General features: G+C 39.6%; 1 protein-coding gene and 1 pseudogene across 5 annotated transcripts in view; one reads left to right on the top strand and one right to left on the bottom strand.

Annotated features, from left to right (window-relative positions):
- Nucleotides 1-15,326, bottom strand: part of LOC105078621 (membrane cofactor protein) — a 40,292-nt gene extending 24,966 nt beyond the window's left edge. For 3 of the 5 annotated variants that reach the window (XM_045504501.2, XM_045504502.2, XM_045504504.2), the window contains exons 1-3: nt 15,077-15,325; nt 6,719-6,913; nt 6,254-6,356 (exon numbers count right to left, since the gene is read on the bottom strand). In XM_045504501.2, coding sequence (XP_045360457.1) covers nt 6,254-6,356; nt 6,719-6,913; nt 15,077-15,197 — 419 coding nt within the window. In that variant the 5' untranslated portion in view covers nt 15,198-15,325. Of the gene's footprint in view, nt 1-6,253; nt 6,357-6,718; nt 6,914-15,076 lie in introns of all 5 variants that reach the window. The other 2 variants (XM_010967196.3, XM_045504499.2) reach the window with 2 other exon arrangements.
- LOC105078623 (ubiquitin-ribosomal protein eL40 fusion protein-like) lies at nt 971-1,423 on the top strand (annotated as a pseudogene).
- Nucleotides 15,327-15,440: the final 114 nt, after the last annotated feature.

The raw sequence follows: 15,440 nt of genomic DNA on the forward strand, positions 1-15,440 counted from the left end.
AATTCATTGCTTCTAGATTATAATGTGTTAGGAGAGGATTCTGGGATGATGGCAAAGTAGGTGGCACCAGGAATCTGTTTCTCCACCTTGACAACAATTTCATTCGTAGACTCTGCCTGCTATCACTATTTTGGAAGTCTGGAATCTGTTCATGGCTTGCAATTTCTGGAAGACTTGGACAGGTAGATTATCTTAATTTTGGTCAATTTTAGCTCTTAGCACAGTGGCAGCTACCCGTCTCCCACCCCAGCAGGCATCTGTGAATGTGTTCCACGTGGACAAAAAGGACACTGCCCTCCAAGTATCAGGGACTTGGGCTCTGATCACTGACCGCTGCTTCTGATCACAGAGAAGCAGAAAAGGAGGTGAGAAGCCATTGTTGTCATACCTCCCCCAACTTCTGGAAGCTCCTTCAACACTGGGATTTAAATACCAGCTCCCACTGTTCCCCTGCTTCAGTTTTACTTTTTCCACTAGCAGGAGCCAGACATTAAACACTGGGACATTCAAAAACAACTGCTATGTGGGAAAAAAAAATTAGGAAACGATTGCACATGCCCAGGGAAAGGCTCAGAAAAGACCTGAGATGACCTTCAGTTTATACGTCAGACTGATCCTCAGCACAGAGACATCACGCGACAATCAAAAAAACAATAGCATAAAACAACAAGCTGTAGGAAAGGGAAAGATTTCCAGAATTACCACATTATTGGATTCAAATGTTCAGCTCAACAACAACAGTAAAAATCACAAGGTATACAAAGAAATAGGAAAGAAAAATATGGCTCACTCCAGGGAGAAAAATAAATCAACAGAAATTTTTTTTCTGAAGGAGACTTCATGGCAGATCTATTAGACAAAGACTTATTTTAATAAGTGTCATGGGAAGGCATTCTCAGTGGAAATTGGTGGATGGCAGCCCTGCCACGCCACTTTCCTTCAGCAAAGTGGCCCAGCAGCAGACAGAGAGATGCAGATGTTTGTGAAGACCCTGATGGGCAAGACCATCACTCTCAAGCTCAAGCTCACCATTGAGAATGTCAAAGCCAAAATCCAAGACACGGAGGGCATCCTGTTACATCAACAGTCTGATTTCTGCAGACAAACAGATGAGGGGAACCACACTCTCTCAGACTACAATATCCAGGAAGAATCCACCCTGCACTTGGTGCTTTGCCTGTGGGGTAGCATCATCAGGCCTTCCCTCTGCCAGCTTTCCCAGAAGTACAACTGCAAGAAGATGGTCTGCTGCAAGTGTTAGGATCACCTGCACCCTCGTGCTGTCCACTGCCTCAGGAAGAAGTGTAGCTAAACCAACAAACTGTGCCCCAAGAGGAAACTCAAATATGTCCTCTCCATTGGCTCCTCTTCTGCCTACAGGGTGGCCTCCTGCCTAAGCCCCATGGCCTTGGAGCCTCAATGAAGTCTGAAAGAAAAATAACTGTCAAATGGATGCACAAAGAACTAAAGGAAGAAATGTAGAAAAGTCAGGAGAATAATATACGAATAAAATGGAAATATCAATAGGAGATAGGAAACCTAAAAAGAATCCAAAAGGGAATTCTGGAGTTGAGAAGTACAATATCGGAAATGAACAGGCACTGGAGGAATTAAAGGCACGTGTGAGAAGAAAGAATTAGTGAAACTGAAGACAGGGTAAGATAAATTTTTGCCTGAGCAACAGAAGAAAAAAAGATTGAAGAAAAGTGAACAGAGCCTGTGGGACCCATGGGACACCAATAAGTAGACCAACATATACACAGTAGGACTCTCAGACGGAGACTAGAGAGGGAAAGGTGCAGAAAGAATACTTGAAAAAATAATGGCTGAAAAAATTTGATAAAAGACATGAATATAAATATGCCAAAAGCTCAAAATTCTAAGTAAGGTGAATACAAAGAGACCCACACGAAGACACACAATGATAAGACTTTCAAAAGACAAAGACAAAGAGAGACTATTGAAAGCTGCAAGAAAGAAGTGAATCATCACATACAAGGGACCCTCATGAAGATTATCAGCGGATTTGTCATCAGAAACTCAGAGGCCATAAGACAGAAGACTGATATACTCAAAGTGCTAAAAGAAAAAACAAAAAACAAAAAAACTGTCAACCCCAAATCCTCTATCCAGCAAAATGGAGCTTCGTAAGTGAGGGAGAAATGATAACATTCCCACAATTAAAAGCTGAGCAAGTGTGTGATCACTATATCCTCCAGAAGAAATGCTCACTCTATACAATAACCAAGACATAGAAACAATCTGAAGTCCATTGACAGATGACTGGATAAAGAAGCTGTGGTATATTTATAAATGGAATACTATTCAGCCATAAAAAGAATATATAATGCCATCTGTAGCAATAAGGATGGACCTGGAGATTGTCATTCTAAGTGAAGTAAGCCAGAAAGAGAAAGAAACATACCATATGATATCACTCATATATGGAATCTAAAAAAAGAAAAAAGAAGACACTAATAAACTTATCTACAAAACAGAAACAGACTCACAGACATAATAAAGAAACTTATGATTACTGGGGGAAAGGGGGTGGGAAGGGATAAATTGGGAGTTCAATATTTGCAAATATTAACTACCATATATAGAATAGATAAACAACAAGTTTCTTCTGTATAGCATAGGGAACTATATTCAATATCTTGTAGTAACCTAAAATGGAAAAGAAGATGAAAACGAATGTATGTATTTATGTCTGACTGAGAAATTATGCTGTATATCAGAAATTGACACACTGTAAACTGACTATACTTCAATTAAAAAAAATAGTCAAACAAACAAAAAAAAGAAATGCTCAAGAGAATACTAAAAAGGGAAATGAAGGCACTCAAAGCCCTATGTATAAATGAATATCTCAGTAAAGGTAAATACACAGTCAGTTATAAAAGCTAATATTGTAACCTTGGTTTGCAACTATACTTTTTGCTTTCTATGTGACTTAAAAGATGAAATATTAAAATAAATAAGTAAATTATTAGAGTAGAAGCTAGTATTACAATTATTAGTGTAGAGGGTAGTATGACAGCAGCAGCCAAAAGGGGTGGGGATGAAGCTGTAAAGGACTGGGTTTTGTAATTCACTGAAGTTAAGCTGGTATAAATTCAAACTGGAGTCTTGTAACTGTAGGATGTTAAACGTAATTCCCATGGTAACCACAAACAGTATAGCTACAGAATATACACAAAAGGAAATGAGAAAGGAATTTAAACATTTCAATACAAAAATCAATTACACACAAAAGAAAACTGTAATGCAGGAAATGAGGGACCAGAAGAAAGCTATAAGGCATATAAAAAAACAAAGAGTACAATGATGGAAATAAGTCCCTCCTTATCAATAATCGTATGAAATGCAAATAGATTAAATTCTCCAATCAAAAAACAGAGATTGGCAGAATGAGTAAAAACACATGATCCAACTATATTTTTTCTACAAGTGACTCATCTGACATCCAAAGACACAAATAGGGTGAAAATTAAAGGCTGGAAAAAGATACTTCATGCAAACAGTAACCAAAAGAGAGTAGAGTGGCTATTCTAAAATCAGATAAAATAGACTTTCAATGAAAAAAAGGTTACAAGAGTCAAAGAAGAAATTTTATACTAATAAGGGTTCAATACTGCAAGAAGATATAATAATTATATACATTTATGCATCTAACAACAGGCCATCAAAATATATGAAGCAAAAATTATGGAACTGAAGGGAGAAAAACAGATTTCTACATAATAAGCATTTCAGCAATAATAGTTGAAGACTTCAATACCTCACTCACAATAATGGATAAAAAAACTAGACAGAAGATAAATAAGGAAATAGACTTCAACAAAAAAGTAAAACAACCTGATTTCACAGACAAATACAGAGCACTCTACCCAACAACAGAATACACAGTGTTCTTTTTTTTTTTTTTTTTTTTTTGAATACAGTGTTCTTAAGAGCACATGCGGCATTTTCCAGGAAAGACCACACATTAGGCCATAAATTAGTAATGTAAATTAATGTTATTCAAAACATAATTAATTATATAATAAGTAATACATAAGGAATAATACAATAATTTTATGCCACAAATTAATATTAATCAAGATTTTAAAAGATGGATACCATACAAAGTATCTTCTTTGACCATAACAGGATGAAGTTAAAAATCAGTATCAAAAGGAAACTGGAAAATTCATAAAACTGTGAAAATTAAACAACATGATTTTAAACAACCAATGGATCAAAGAAGAAATCAGGGCAATTAGAAAATACTTTGACATGAATGAAAATGAAAATGTAACATACCAAAACTCATGAGATGCAGCAAGAGCAGTACCAAGGGGGAAATTTATAGCTATAAATGCTTACGTTAAGAAGCAATAGCTCTGAAACAACAGACCAAGTTTACAATTTAAGGAACCAGAAAAGGAACTAAACCCAAAGCTAGCAGATGGAAGTAAATAATAAAGGTCAGAGCAGAGATAAACAAAATAGAAAAGAGCAAAACAATAGAGAAAAATCAATGAAAAAAATGTGGGTTCTCCAAAAAGGGCAACAAAATTGACAAAGCCTTAGTTAGAGGGGCTAAAACAAAAAGAGATTAGATTCAAATTACTAAAATCAGAATGAAAGTAGAGACATTACTACTGATTTGACAGCAATAAAAAATATTATGGGAGTACTATGAATAATTTTATGCCACAAATGGGTAAGTCAGATATATTGGACTAATTTCTAGACACACAAAACCTCCAAGATTTAATCACAAAAAAACAGATAATCTGAACAGACTTATAAGTAGTAAGGAGATTGAATCAGTAATCAAACATCTCCCAATAAAGAAAAGTCCTGGATTTGATAGTTTCACTGGTAAATTCCACCAAACATTTAAAGAAGTAATACCAATCCTCAAATTTTTACAAAAAATTGAAAGAGAGGGACGTCTCCCAGACTCAGTCTGTGAGACAAGCATTACTGTGATAGCAAAATTAGACAAAGTCATTTCAAGAAAAGAAAGCTAGAGACCAACATTCCTTAAGAACACTGATGCAAACCTCCTCAACACGATACTAGCACACAATTCACTGGCATGTTGAAAGGATTAAACACCATGACCAAGTGGGAGTTATTCGTAGAATGCAAGGGATGGCTCATGTACAAATTAATCCATATTGAAAGGAAAAAAAAAGCATGATTACCTCAATTGATACAGAAAAAGCAGAGAAAACTTCAATATTTTTCATGACAAAAATACTCAACAAACAAGGAACAGATGGAACTGCATCAAGATAATACACTCCATACATGAACATCTCACAGCAAACATCATGCTCAATCATGAAAAGCTGGACTCTTTCTTCTAAGATCAGATCAGGTACGGACAATTGCTTTTACCACTTTTATTCAGCATGAAACTGAAAGTTCTAGCCAGAGCAATTAAGCAAGAAAATGAAATAAAAGTCATCCAAATTGAAAAGTAAGAAGTAAAATAATCACTGTTTGCAGAGCATATGATCTTCTACATAGAAAGTTCTAAAGATTACAAACACACACAAACACACACACACACGAAGTGTGAGAACAATAAATGAATTCAGCAAAGCAGCAAGATACACAGATATTTTAAAAAGTGCATTTCCATAGTGTATTACATTTACCCTCTAAATTCACATTTTTAATAAATGTTCAGTATCCCCAATATATACTATCAAAAGAGCTCTGTAGAACAAAGGCTATTATCAAATGCTCAGTACCTCTTTTTGAGATGCTTCACTCCTTTGTAGCAGTCTCAAATATAAGGTTTCCAACCAAGAGATCTTGACCAACATTATTGTCTAAGCTAATCGGTCAGTTTTGGTCTGGTAACAGCTTATAGATTACCTTGCTATAAGAATATCTTTAGTTGGAAATTCTACCTCCCAGTTCCATAAACCCTATTTCAACTCTGAGAATTGGTCGCTTTAAACAGGGTGCACTGTATTGTCATAAGTCACCATGATTAATACATTTTTAATGTTTATGATAGGATTATTATTACATATAGTAGTAGTATACAACTTTGCTTTTCTACAATGTAAATGTCTTTCTATTCATTACACATCTTTTCAGTCTCCATAAGAAGCCCAGAAGTTATTTGGCTATAGTACGACTTGTCAGAGAGAAAGCAAAATGAAATCAACTTTATGGTAGCAAAATGAAAGTGCATTTAGTAACATGTAACTGTATTCCCTCTAAAGAGCATCTTACTTACCCAGCATTACAAACATAGTGAACCTGTGAACCAAATTCAGTACTTCCATTGACATAGTTAATGTTGCCATTTTCGGGATCTCCTAGATTCGGACATGATTTTTCTAAAAGAAAAATTTCAAATTTGTTGTTTTATATCAAGTACAAAATACATTTGAATCAAATTCAAAATTCTACATTGCTCATTTGCATTCACGGGAATATAATTATTTTTTAACGATTCGTTTCCTTTTTTAACTATTCTAAGGCCAATCAAGATTCATATTTACCCAGGCAACCAACTGTGAAAAAAAAAAAGACTCCCTGGAGATTTTTCAAAGCCTGGAAAAATGCATTGCTATCTAAAAACCTACATTCACATGAGAAAACTATCATTGCAGTAGTAAAACATTCACCCTAAAAAGTGCGAAAATCTCTAGAACAAGAAAAAAAATTTTTTTTAATTAAAACAAAATGTTTTACTTACTTTTACAGGATTCCTGGAGAGGTGACCAAGTATTATTTTCCCAACAAACAGTAGAGATGAGACTACCAGGAGACAGGGACTGGTAACCTGGGCGACACTCATACCGTACAGTGTCCCCAGGACTATAACTGGGTTTAAGTTCATCCTGGGGCTTCATACCTTGGAATCTCGGTGGCTCATCACAGGCATCTAGGACTAAGAGATTAAGAACATGAATATATTTTATCTCTTTTACCAGCCAAGGACCATGATCTGGCATCAACTAGGCAGGACCAAATAAATGAAAGGTTCTTAGCAAGATTTTAAATGACTGTCCCATGCTTTTACCCAAGTGATGGCAGCAGTGGAGTATGTGCCTTGCTTGTTTTAATTAACAACTTATTAGCTTTGTTTGTTTGGGGGAATAAGGTGAATTTTCGTCAACAGTAAATTGAAGAGATGGCATCACTATTTTTGGTTTTGAAATATAAATATATTTTAGGTATGCATCCTTCTCTATTTTTTTTCTAAATTCATTTCAAAACTCACCTCTCCTCTAAGAAGTTTTCTATAGTACATAGCACTCTGCTCAGATTACTCTTCCATAGTTTGAAATACAAACATATGATCACTTGTCACTTTAGGCTCAGTTTCCTCTCAGGAGCAAAGTCCTAGAGGTCAGGGATCATATGCCTTCTTTTTATACCAAACTCTATCTACTCAGTTGGCACTCAGGAAATGCTATGGTGGGGGAGGGTATAGCTCCGTGGTAGAGCACATGCTTAGCATGCACAAGGTCCTGGGTTCAATCCCCAATACCTCCATTTAAAATAAATAAATAAACCTAATTACCTCCCCACCAACCCCCTAAAAAATTCTTGAAAAAAAAAAAAAAAAAAGAAATGCTACAGTAAGAGGTGAGTATAAAATATGCATTGTGGGATTCATAAATCAAAATAAATATGGACCAAAATATTTCAAAATATAATGCTTATTTTTGTTTCCTATTAGTGAATTGAGCATTTTGTAAGTGATGAAGAGACACCATTTAAATATCAAAATCTACTATTTGCTTAGCATTACATGAAAAAGATTTTGCTTGCATTCCTCAGAAGCTCGCTGAGGTAGCTGTGTGGACTGTTAATCCATCATATTCTGACAGTAAAGCCACTATATTGCTATGCTTTTAGAATTTTTCACTTCTAGGGTTTTTTGAGGGAAAGGATTTTTTTCTCCCTAGAATAATGTCATTTCTACTTCACCAAGTCCTCTTCCTTTTAATTATCTGTGTACTTGAAAACCTAACAAATCTGTTATAAAACTTCTGTAAAATAATGTGATGGAGGCACATCAAGTCCTAAAGGGTTAAGGAAAGCAGAGGCTCTTCCTATAAGGCTAAGGACCCAAGAAGAAAGGAGACAGACCTACTTTGATCCCTGAGGAATCTTTTGTTTCTATCTCCCTGGACTTCAATCTTCAAGAGATTGGTCAAGAGAACTCTATAAACAAGTGAAATGTTAGCCTCCTTTCACACCATATTCTAAACTCTAAAGTCCTCTCTCGTTACACTGTAAACCTTTCATTTACATCATGTCATGAAATTGTTTCAACATTTAGCAAACGTCTTCAACACTTCCACTGAGCTGCTCTTGATACGTGAATGTTCCTCAAGCCACTGCCCAAATCAAAAGCAAAAACCAAACAAAAAGCCTTAGTTATTAAAAATGTTGTTTAAAAAACAAAGATTAGTATAGAGTTGAATTTTATTAATGATATTAAATGTGCTGAATACCTTGAGCCAGACATTCTCATTTTACAATAGGAAAAAAAAAATGAGGTAGAAATGCCAAATAATTCTGTTCTAGATAAATGCACATACCATCATTTTAGAATATCCTGGAAGCGCCAAGAAAGAAATCAAGTAACAACATGCACGTGATTAAATTATACAAGTGTTCTTTGTTTTACACCTTCAATTTCAGTAACCATCTTGAAAGTACAAAAAGAAGAGAGAATTCCTAATATGACTCTCACATACAGTGCTCTGTATGGAAAAGGAAATGACAATTGGATAGTTTAATCCGTTCAACTAACTTGAAGTATTTCTTCCCAATAACAAGCATCATGAAAGACATGCTTTCAACGATGTGCAGTTTAGAATGTTTACTTTGGCAACCAGCTGATTACAACTTCATACGCTGTAATAACTGAGTCTAATATCACACTTAAAAAAAATTTAAAAACCCCTTTTATTGTTTATCTTTTTTGGGGGGAGGGAAGAGATAATTAGGTTTGTTTGTTTGTTTGTTTGTTTGTTTACTTACTTACTTATTGTAGTGGGGGTACTAGTGACTGAACCCAGGACCTCATGCATGCTACACATGCCCTCTACCACTGAGCTATATATACCCGCCCCCAATATCACACTTTTTTTTTAATCATCAAATTTTGTCTCTTGCTTAGAATACTGGTTTCTTTTTTCTCTATGAGAATTTTCAAACTAAACATTCCCAGCTTCAGAAAAATAGTATCTTGACTGAGTTTCTTCTAGGTAGTTTACAATATAATCATGATTAGGCTGCAATGTTCTGCTTTAACACTAGATACCATGACACAATGTGATAGGCTGCGTTCAGAAAATTCCCCAGCATTCCAGGCAGGTTTCAGGAAGGTGAAGCAGCCCTCTGCTACGGATCAAGAGAACTTACTCACTTTCCACACACTTACAAAACCTGTGCCAGCACTTCCTACTTGTTTGCATAAACTAAAAATAATTCTGACACAAGCACACACCCACAACCCTGACCGGGTGGTACAAATCGTGGTCTCTCCAAAACCAGAATCTCAATGAAACCTGACCATCCTGCCCCTTCTCTCACTGTCTACAAAGCCTATTTTTAAACTTTCTTTCCTTCCTCAAAATGGACACCCTAACATCTATACCTGTCGATTTTATTTCTCATATCCCACCCATTTCTAGGCCTATAAAAATCACTTAAATCACGGTCAATGTAATTCAGTAGTAGTAATTAAGTAATCCTTCTTGGTAAATTCACTCTGACATGTTCTCCCCCAGTAATTTTAGTTACCCTGTCTATACCGTCTGGAGCTATTGATCATTCTCTCTCTACTCCCTCCTACCTAAGAAGCTCTCTCTCCTTGGTTTCCAGGTAGCAAACCACCACCTGGTTTTCATCCTGTCCTCTGGCTACTCTCCCTTCTCTGCCTGATTGGATAATGTGATGTCCCTCGTAGGTTGTTCAAGGAATGCTGCTGATTTCGTTCTGCAAAGTCCCCCCGGGTGAGAATATATACTCTCATGACGTCACTACTACTGAAAGGAGGGAGCTGCCTCCCAAGTCCCTCTCTCCATCCCACATCTCTAGCTGGGATGCCTCGTATATGTATTCAGTTGCCTCCCCAGCACGGCTGCACTTGGAATGTATTACGCTCTCTCAAATACACAATGAAGCCTCAGTGTGGTCTCTTTTGACTCTTACGCCCAGCACATAAGAACATGGTTTCCACAACTTAAAATACCTGTTCCATCTCTATTTCTACCCTTACTGTATTTCAAGCCACTCACATTTATTTTCTGGATTGCTTCAGGAGCTCCTGAAAAGGCCTCCCTAATGAGTCCTGCCACCTGTCATTCAGGTCACTGTCACAGTGCTACCCGAGTAATACTGACATGCTGCAGTGGCCAAGGCTCTTCCAAGTCAGATCCTTTCAGTGGCTCCCTGTTGTCCTCATGGGAAGTCTAAGGCTCCATGCCACAGCTCGGACAGCTTTAACACCAGCTCACTCCAGCACACTGCTCTAAGCCCAATTCAACCCACTCGCAGTGCCCACTAAATAATTTACTGCAGCACGCTCGACCTCCATGCACCATGTCACCTCAGCTTTGACCACAGACTGTCGTTCCTCCCACCCACTCATCCTTCAGTTTCCTCTGAGATGCCATTTCTTCCTTGAGGCTCCTGCCACCTCTCATTCAAAAAAACCGGGTTAAGTGTCCCCATGATGCCCCGATTTGCTTCTTTGATGAAACTTTTCATACTGCAATTGTTTGTTTATACTCCCTACGAGGCTGTAACCTTCTTAGGACCATGTCTCATCTGTCACTGCATTTCTAGCGCCTAGCACCAGAGCTGAAGCAGCACTGTTATCAGTTTTGCACACTCTTGGAGCAAATTCGTTACCGTTCAGCCAAGCTGTTCCAGGGGTATTTTCAAATCATCACTTTTTCCACTGCTGGTTTGTGCCTTTTGTCAAACGTTTTTCATTGGTTTCGTTACAGACATTTCCCTTTATCAGAGTTTTAATTTCTTTCAGGTGAAAACATTTATGCTTTATTATTTTATTATGAACACATTCTTCATTATTGCTATGATTAGAAACTGTATTTTAACAAATCGAACTCCAAATACTGTGGGTTATATTTTTTTCCTGAAGTATGGTAATGAAAGATCCCAGAAATTGTTTCTAAGAACAGAGGTGATATTGATCATTTTGTAAATAGCACATTTAAGTACTATCTGGACCAACTGTATTTTAGGTGCTTTTAAACTAATTTACTCTTCGTAGTCATTCTATGGGTTAGGTACGATTTCAACCTCTTTAAAATGAGCAGTCTGAGCCATGGCAAGGTGAAGTAATTTGCCCAAGAATATATTCCCAGTAGGCAGCAGACGCACGGTCAAGCCAGGCAACCTCGTTCCACTAGCAACACTACTTTCCATCACTGGCTGTCATCTGGAACCCTCCCATGGTTACAACAACACACCGTGTCTGCAATTTAATCCTCAACAAATGGACTTCTACTGAGCCTGGGGAAGTTAAAGCAAACTTACTTTAGATTTACATTGTGCTAAATCAAACAAAAGGTCTCAAGGTGCCCAACAAGAACAGAGAATAACATCATAGTCTGAATTTTATGATAGTCTCTCTTTGTTCTTTCCTAACTATCCTGTTTTCCACACTTATTCACTCTGTGATCTACTCCTTGGCCTTCCTCCGGCCTCCTTTGTCTACTGTTGCCACACTGGGTAGCTAGGCAGTCCATGAGCCCTGCCACATCTCTCAGCCTTTGCTCACACTGCTCCCTCTGCTCTGAGCACCCTTCCTCCTGCTCAGGAGCAACTCCTGCTCAGCTCTCATCTTCGTTGACTTAATCCACTCAACATCTCTTCTAGGAAGTACCCTCTGCTTCCTGTGGGGAGGCAGTGACCAGCCCCTTCTCTTGGACTCTCCTCCGCATGGCTCTCTCAGCTCACTATCACGTGATTTTGTGTTTAATACATAATATAGTGGACTCCACTCATCCATGTGGCCACGGCACCTAGCACAGTATGTCCCACATCGTAGCTATTCACAAGACTTTGGTTTTCAGGTACCACTGCTGTCAAACAGAAAACAATGGTAAAGAACAGAATATAATGAATCTAATATTGAAAGTAATCATCTTAAAGTTTTATGCACTGGAGGAAGATTTGACCACCTCTTTTGTTTCCTGTCTGCCAGTATTATGGTAACCCAGCAGCTGGCCAATAAGCAGTGCTCTCCTTGTACTGTAATACGCAGAGTAAGGAAGCCAAGCACCTACTGTGGGAGCACTTGTTGATCTTGGCTTCTTTCACCAGGAAGAAAGAAAACACCAAAAATGGGCAGATGAGATCACCCATAAAAGGAGAATGTGGGTTTTGTCCCCCGAAGTAGACCCATTCTGGAGGAATGAGACTCGTCCTGAAATTCGACAAAGGGTCCGTTTTGTGTTCTCCTACCATTTGGCAGCTACCTCTGAAGTGGCAGGGCTCCCGGGTACAACACTGTCTGCTTACAAAACCTCGTCGTGAGCTGCTTCAGTGAAGTGTTTATTTTATCCAATACTTTCCCTGCCCTGCGTAGTGAGTTCTCTTTGGTACTTCATCCAAGTTTCCTACCTAAACAGATTTATCTTTCAGCCTTAAACTTAACCTTGTTTTTCCTCCTCTTCATTTCTTAGTTCTATTACCTTCCATGATGCATCTTATTCATTTCATCCATTTCCCTCCATTTTAAATAGTTTTCATCATCCCCTGCAACTCCCTACCTTTAAGCCTCTTCTAAACATTGTTATTTTTTAAAAACTTCCTTTGATTTCTTGTTACTACCACTGTTCCATCACCCACACCACTCCTACCTAGAAATAAATGTTTAAAATGATAAGTAACAAGCAAGACTGGACAATTGTGAGCCTTGAGGAGTCTACAATCAGGGGAAGATAGATTCTTTCTGACCCTCAGCTGCCCCGGCCTTAGATTTGTAGGCACCACAGAAAGGCCATCCTAAGCATGGGTCTTTAGAGAACCTTCCTCCTGGAAGGAGAAGTTTCTCCTGGGCTCTAAGCCTCAGCCAAATGTTACCTTTAATTTTCTGGTACTTGACAGTGACACAAGAGTGTTGATAATGCGCAAAAGAAGATGGGCATGTGGAACCAACAGTGTGACAAGACAGCTAAGATCCCTGCAGTCTAGTGAGGAGGGAACAGAAAACATAGTTTGGGAGGCTGACTACCCGTTAGGGAGGATTTGAGCTAGAGTGTGTATTTCTACTGGAAATAGTGGGTCAGAGAAGGTCCCTCTGAGGAGGGGCATCACAACCAAGTAAGAATAAGAAGGAGTCAATAACCCAAGAGGCAGGAGGAGAATGTTTCAAGGCCACGGGAACAGCAAGTGCAGAAGCACCAAACTGGTGGAGTTTGGACTGTTTGATGAGCAGAAAAGTCTTCTCTTGCACCAGGCATTTTTTAAATGTTGTCAAGAGAACCTTGCTCCCTTCCTCCAGGCCTCTCTTGGGTTATAACATATTCATTAGTATTATGTTTTGCCTACTTGTCTGCCACACCCAATACATTTTAGCAAATATTTGATTTCCTAATGTTGCCTGGCACTGGGGATCTCACAGAGAGCAAAACACAGCCCCTGCATGTATTCGTGTGTGTGCACAGACAGACAAATAGTGAACGAAGGCTCATGAAAACAGGAATGGTGTGTTATTGCTCACCAATGCATCCTCATGACCAGCTCAGGACCTGGCATATAGAAAGCAAATATTTGTGGACTGAATGCTGCTAAGGAAAAATGCAGAATACAAACTGTATATGTAATTTAGGATCCTAAAACTAACTTGGGCATGGAAAGACATCTGCATATAAAGTATTGAAAATGGTTGTCCTTTTGTAAGTCTTATACAATAAGCATGCTTTCTTTAGAATATATATATTTTTAATCGAAGTATAGTCAGTTATGTCAATTTCTGATGTACAGCACAATGTCCCAGTCACGCATACACATACAAATATTCGTTTTCTAGAATATATATACATATATATTTTAAAGTACTTATTCCACTCCATGAAACACAAAACAAACTTGGAGGTTTAGTTTATGAGCTGTAAGGGATAACCAGATGAACAGCATATGTTGTTCATTTCTTATGATATTCATTATACTTGGCTACCAGTGTTTTTTAGGTTGTTCTGGATATCCCCTCAAACACGACCCAAACGTATGAAAGAAGGAAAGCAATGTCAAAAAGCCATTTGGCTACAAAACTGAATACTGCCTATTGAATGAAAACAGGAAGATGAAAACTCTTGGGAAAAAAAAAACCCAAAGCCTGCAAATCAATGTCGATAATGATCTTGGGTATAAGGTAACCCGTTAAATTTAGTTACAAAAAGCACCTTCGCCCTTCCCAAACCCTATAAAATCTAGGATTCCAGAGCCTGCCGGAATGCTGGAGTGCTACCTGCACAAAACGTGCTTCCCATTCCAATATTAAGGAAGTAGTTGCTTCCTTGCCCCACACTCGGCAAGGCAGGGCTGGTCACTTCCCCTAAGGTCACACCCGCGTACAACTGGCCCCGGCTTCCCCAGCCTACCGAGCGGGGCACAAAGCATTACCCGGCCCAGGGAGCGCAGGGCAAACACTCCCACGGGCTCAGCACCAGCCTAGCAACATCCCCAGGCACCTGGGCACTCAAGAGCAAGGCGTCACCACCAGCGCGGGTTCCGTAAACACCCAGCAAGCTTTTGCTAGGGACCCAGCTTGGACCCGGTTAAACCCCAGGCGCGGCCACCACCAAGCAAGCCTTCCCCTCGGGTACTATGTGGTACCCTCCCGCCACCACATCCCCTCAAAGCACGACCCGCGGACACTCTGGCTACGCCTCCTACCCCGACCCCCGGACGAACCAAGACCCGCGCGCCCGCCCCAGCCACCAAGCAAAGCTCCCCCCGCCCTCGCCTTCGGTCGACCTGCCTCCCCCGTCATCCCTCCACGTCCTCCGACCGCTCCAGTTCGCCCCCAGGGCGCACACGCTCTCCAGGCTCCTACCGGAGAATATGGGTATCAGGAACATTGGGGCGTTCAAAAGAATCCCAACGAAGCACCTGGAAGAAAAGGAACTCGCGGGGCTGCAGGGACGCGCCTTGCGCGGCCCGCAAGACGCCGTCATTTTCGGGGTGATCAGCAGGAAACCCGAGACCTGCCCAGCAGAGACCCTTCTGGAGTCTAGTTCCCAAAGATAAACGCAAAGCGTCAAGTGCGTTCACGCGGACACGCCCAAGTCGTAAATAACTGTCCGAACGGGGACTGGCAAGGCCAATGGGCGGGCTGCGCGGCGAGGACGCGGGGGCGGGGAGGGGCGGGGCCCGGGCGGGAGGCGGGCACTCGGGGAGTGCGGTCCGCGCCGCGCCCC

The sequence above is a fragment of the Camelus bactrianus genome, chromosome 23 (genome assembly GCF_048773025.1).
Source record: "Camelus bactrianus isolate YW-2024 breed Bactrian camel chromosome 23, ASM4877302v1, whole genome shotgun sequence".
Classification (NCBI taxonomy): domain Eukaryota; kingdom Metazoa; phylum Chordata; class Mammalia; order Artiodactyla; family Camelidae; genus Camelus; species Camelus bactrianus.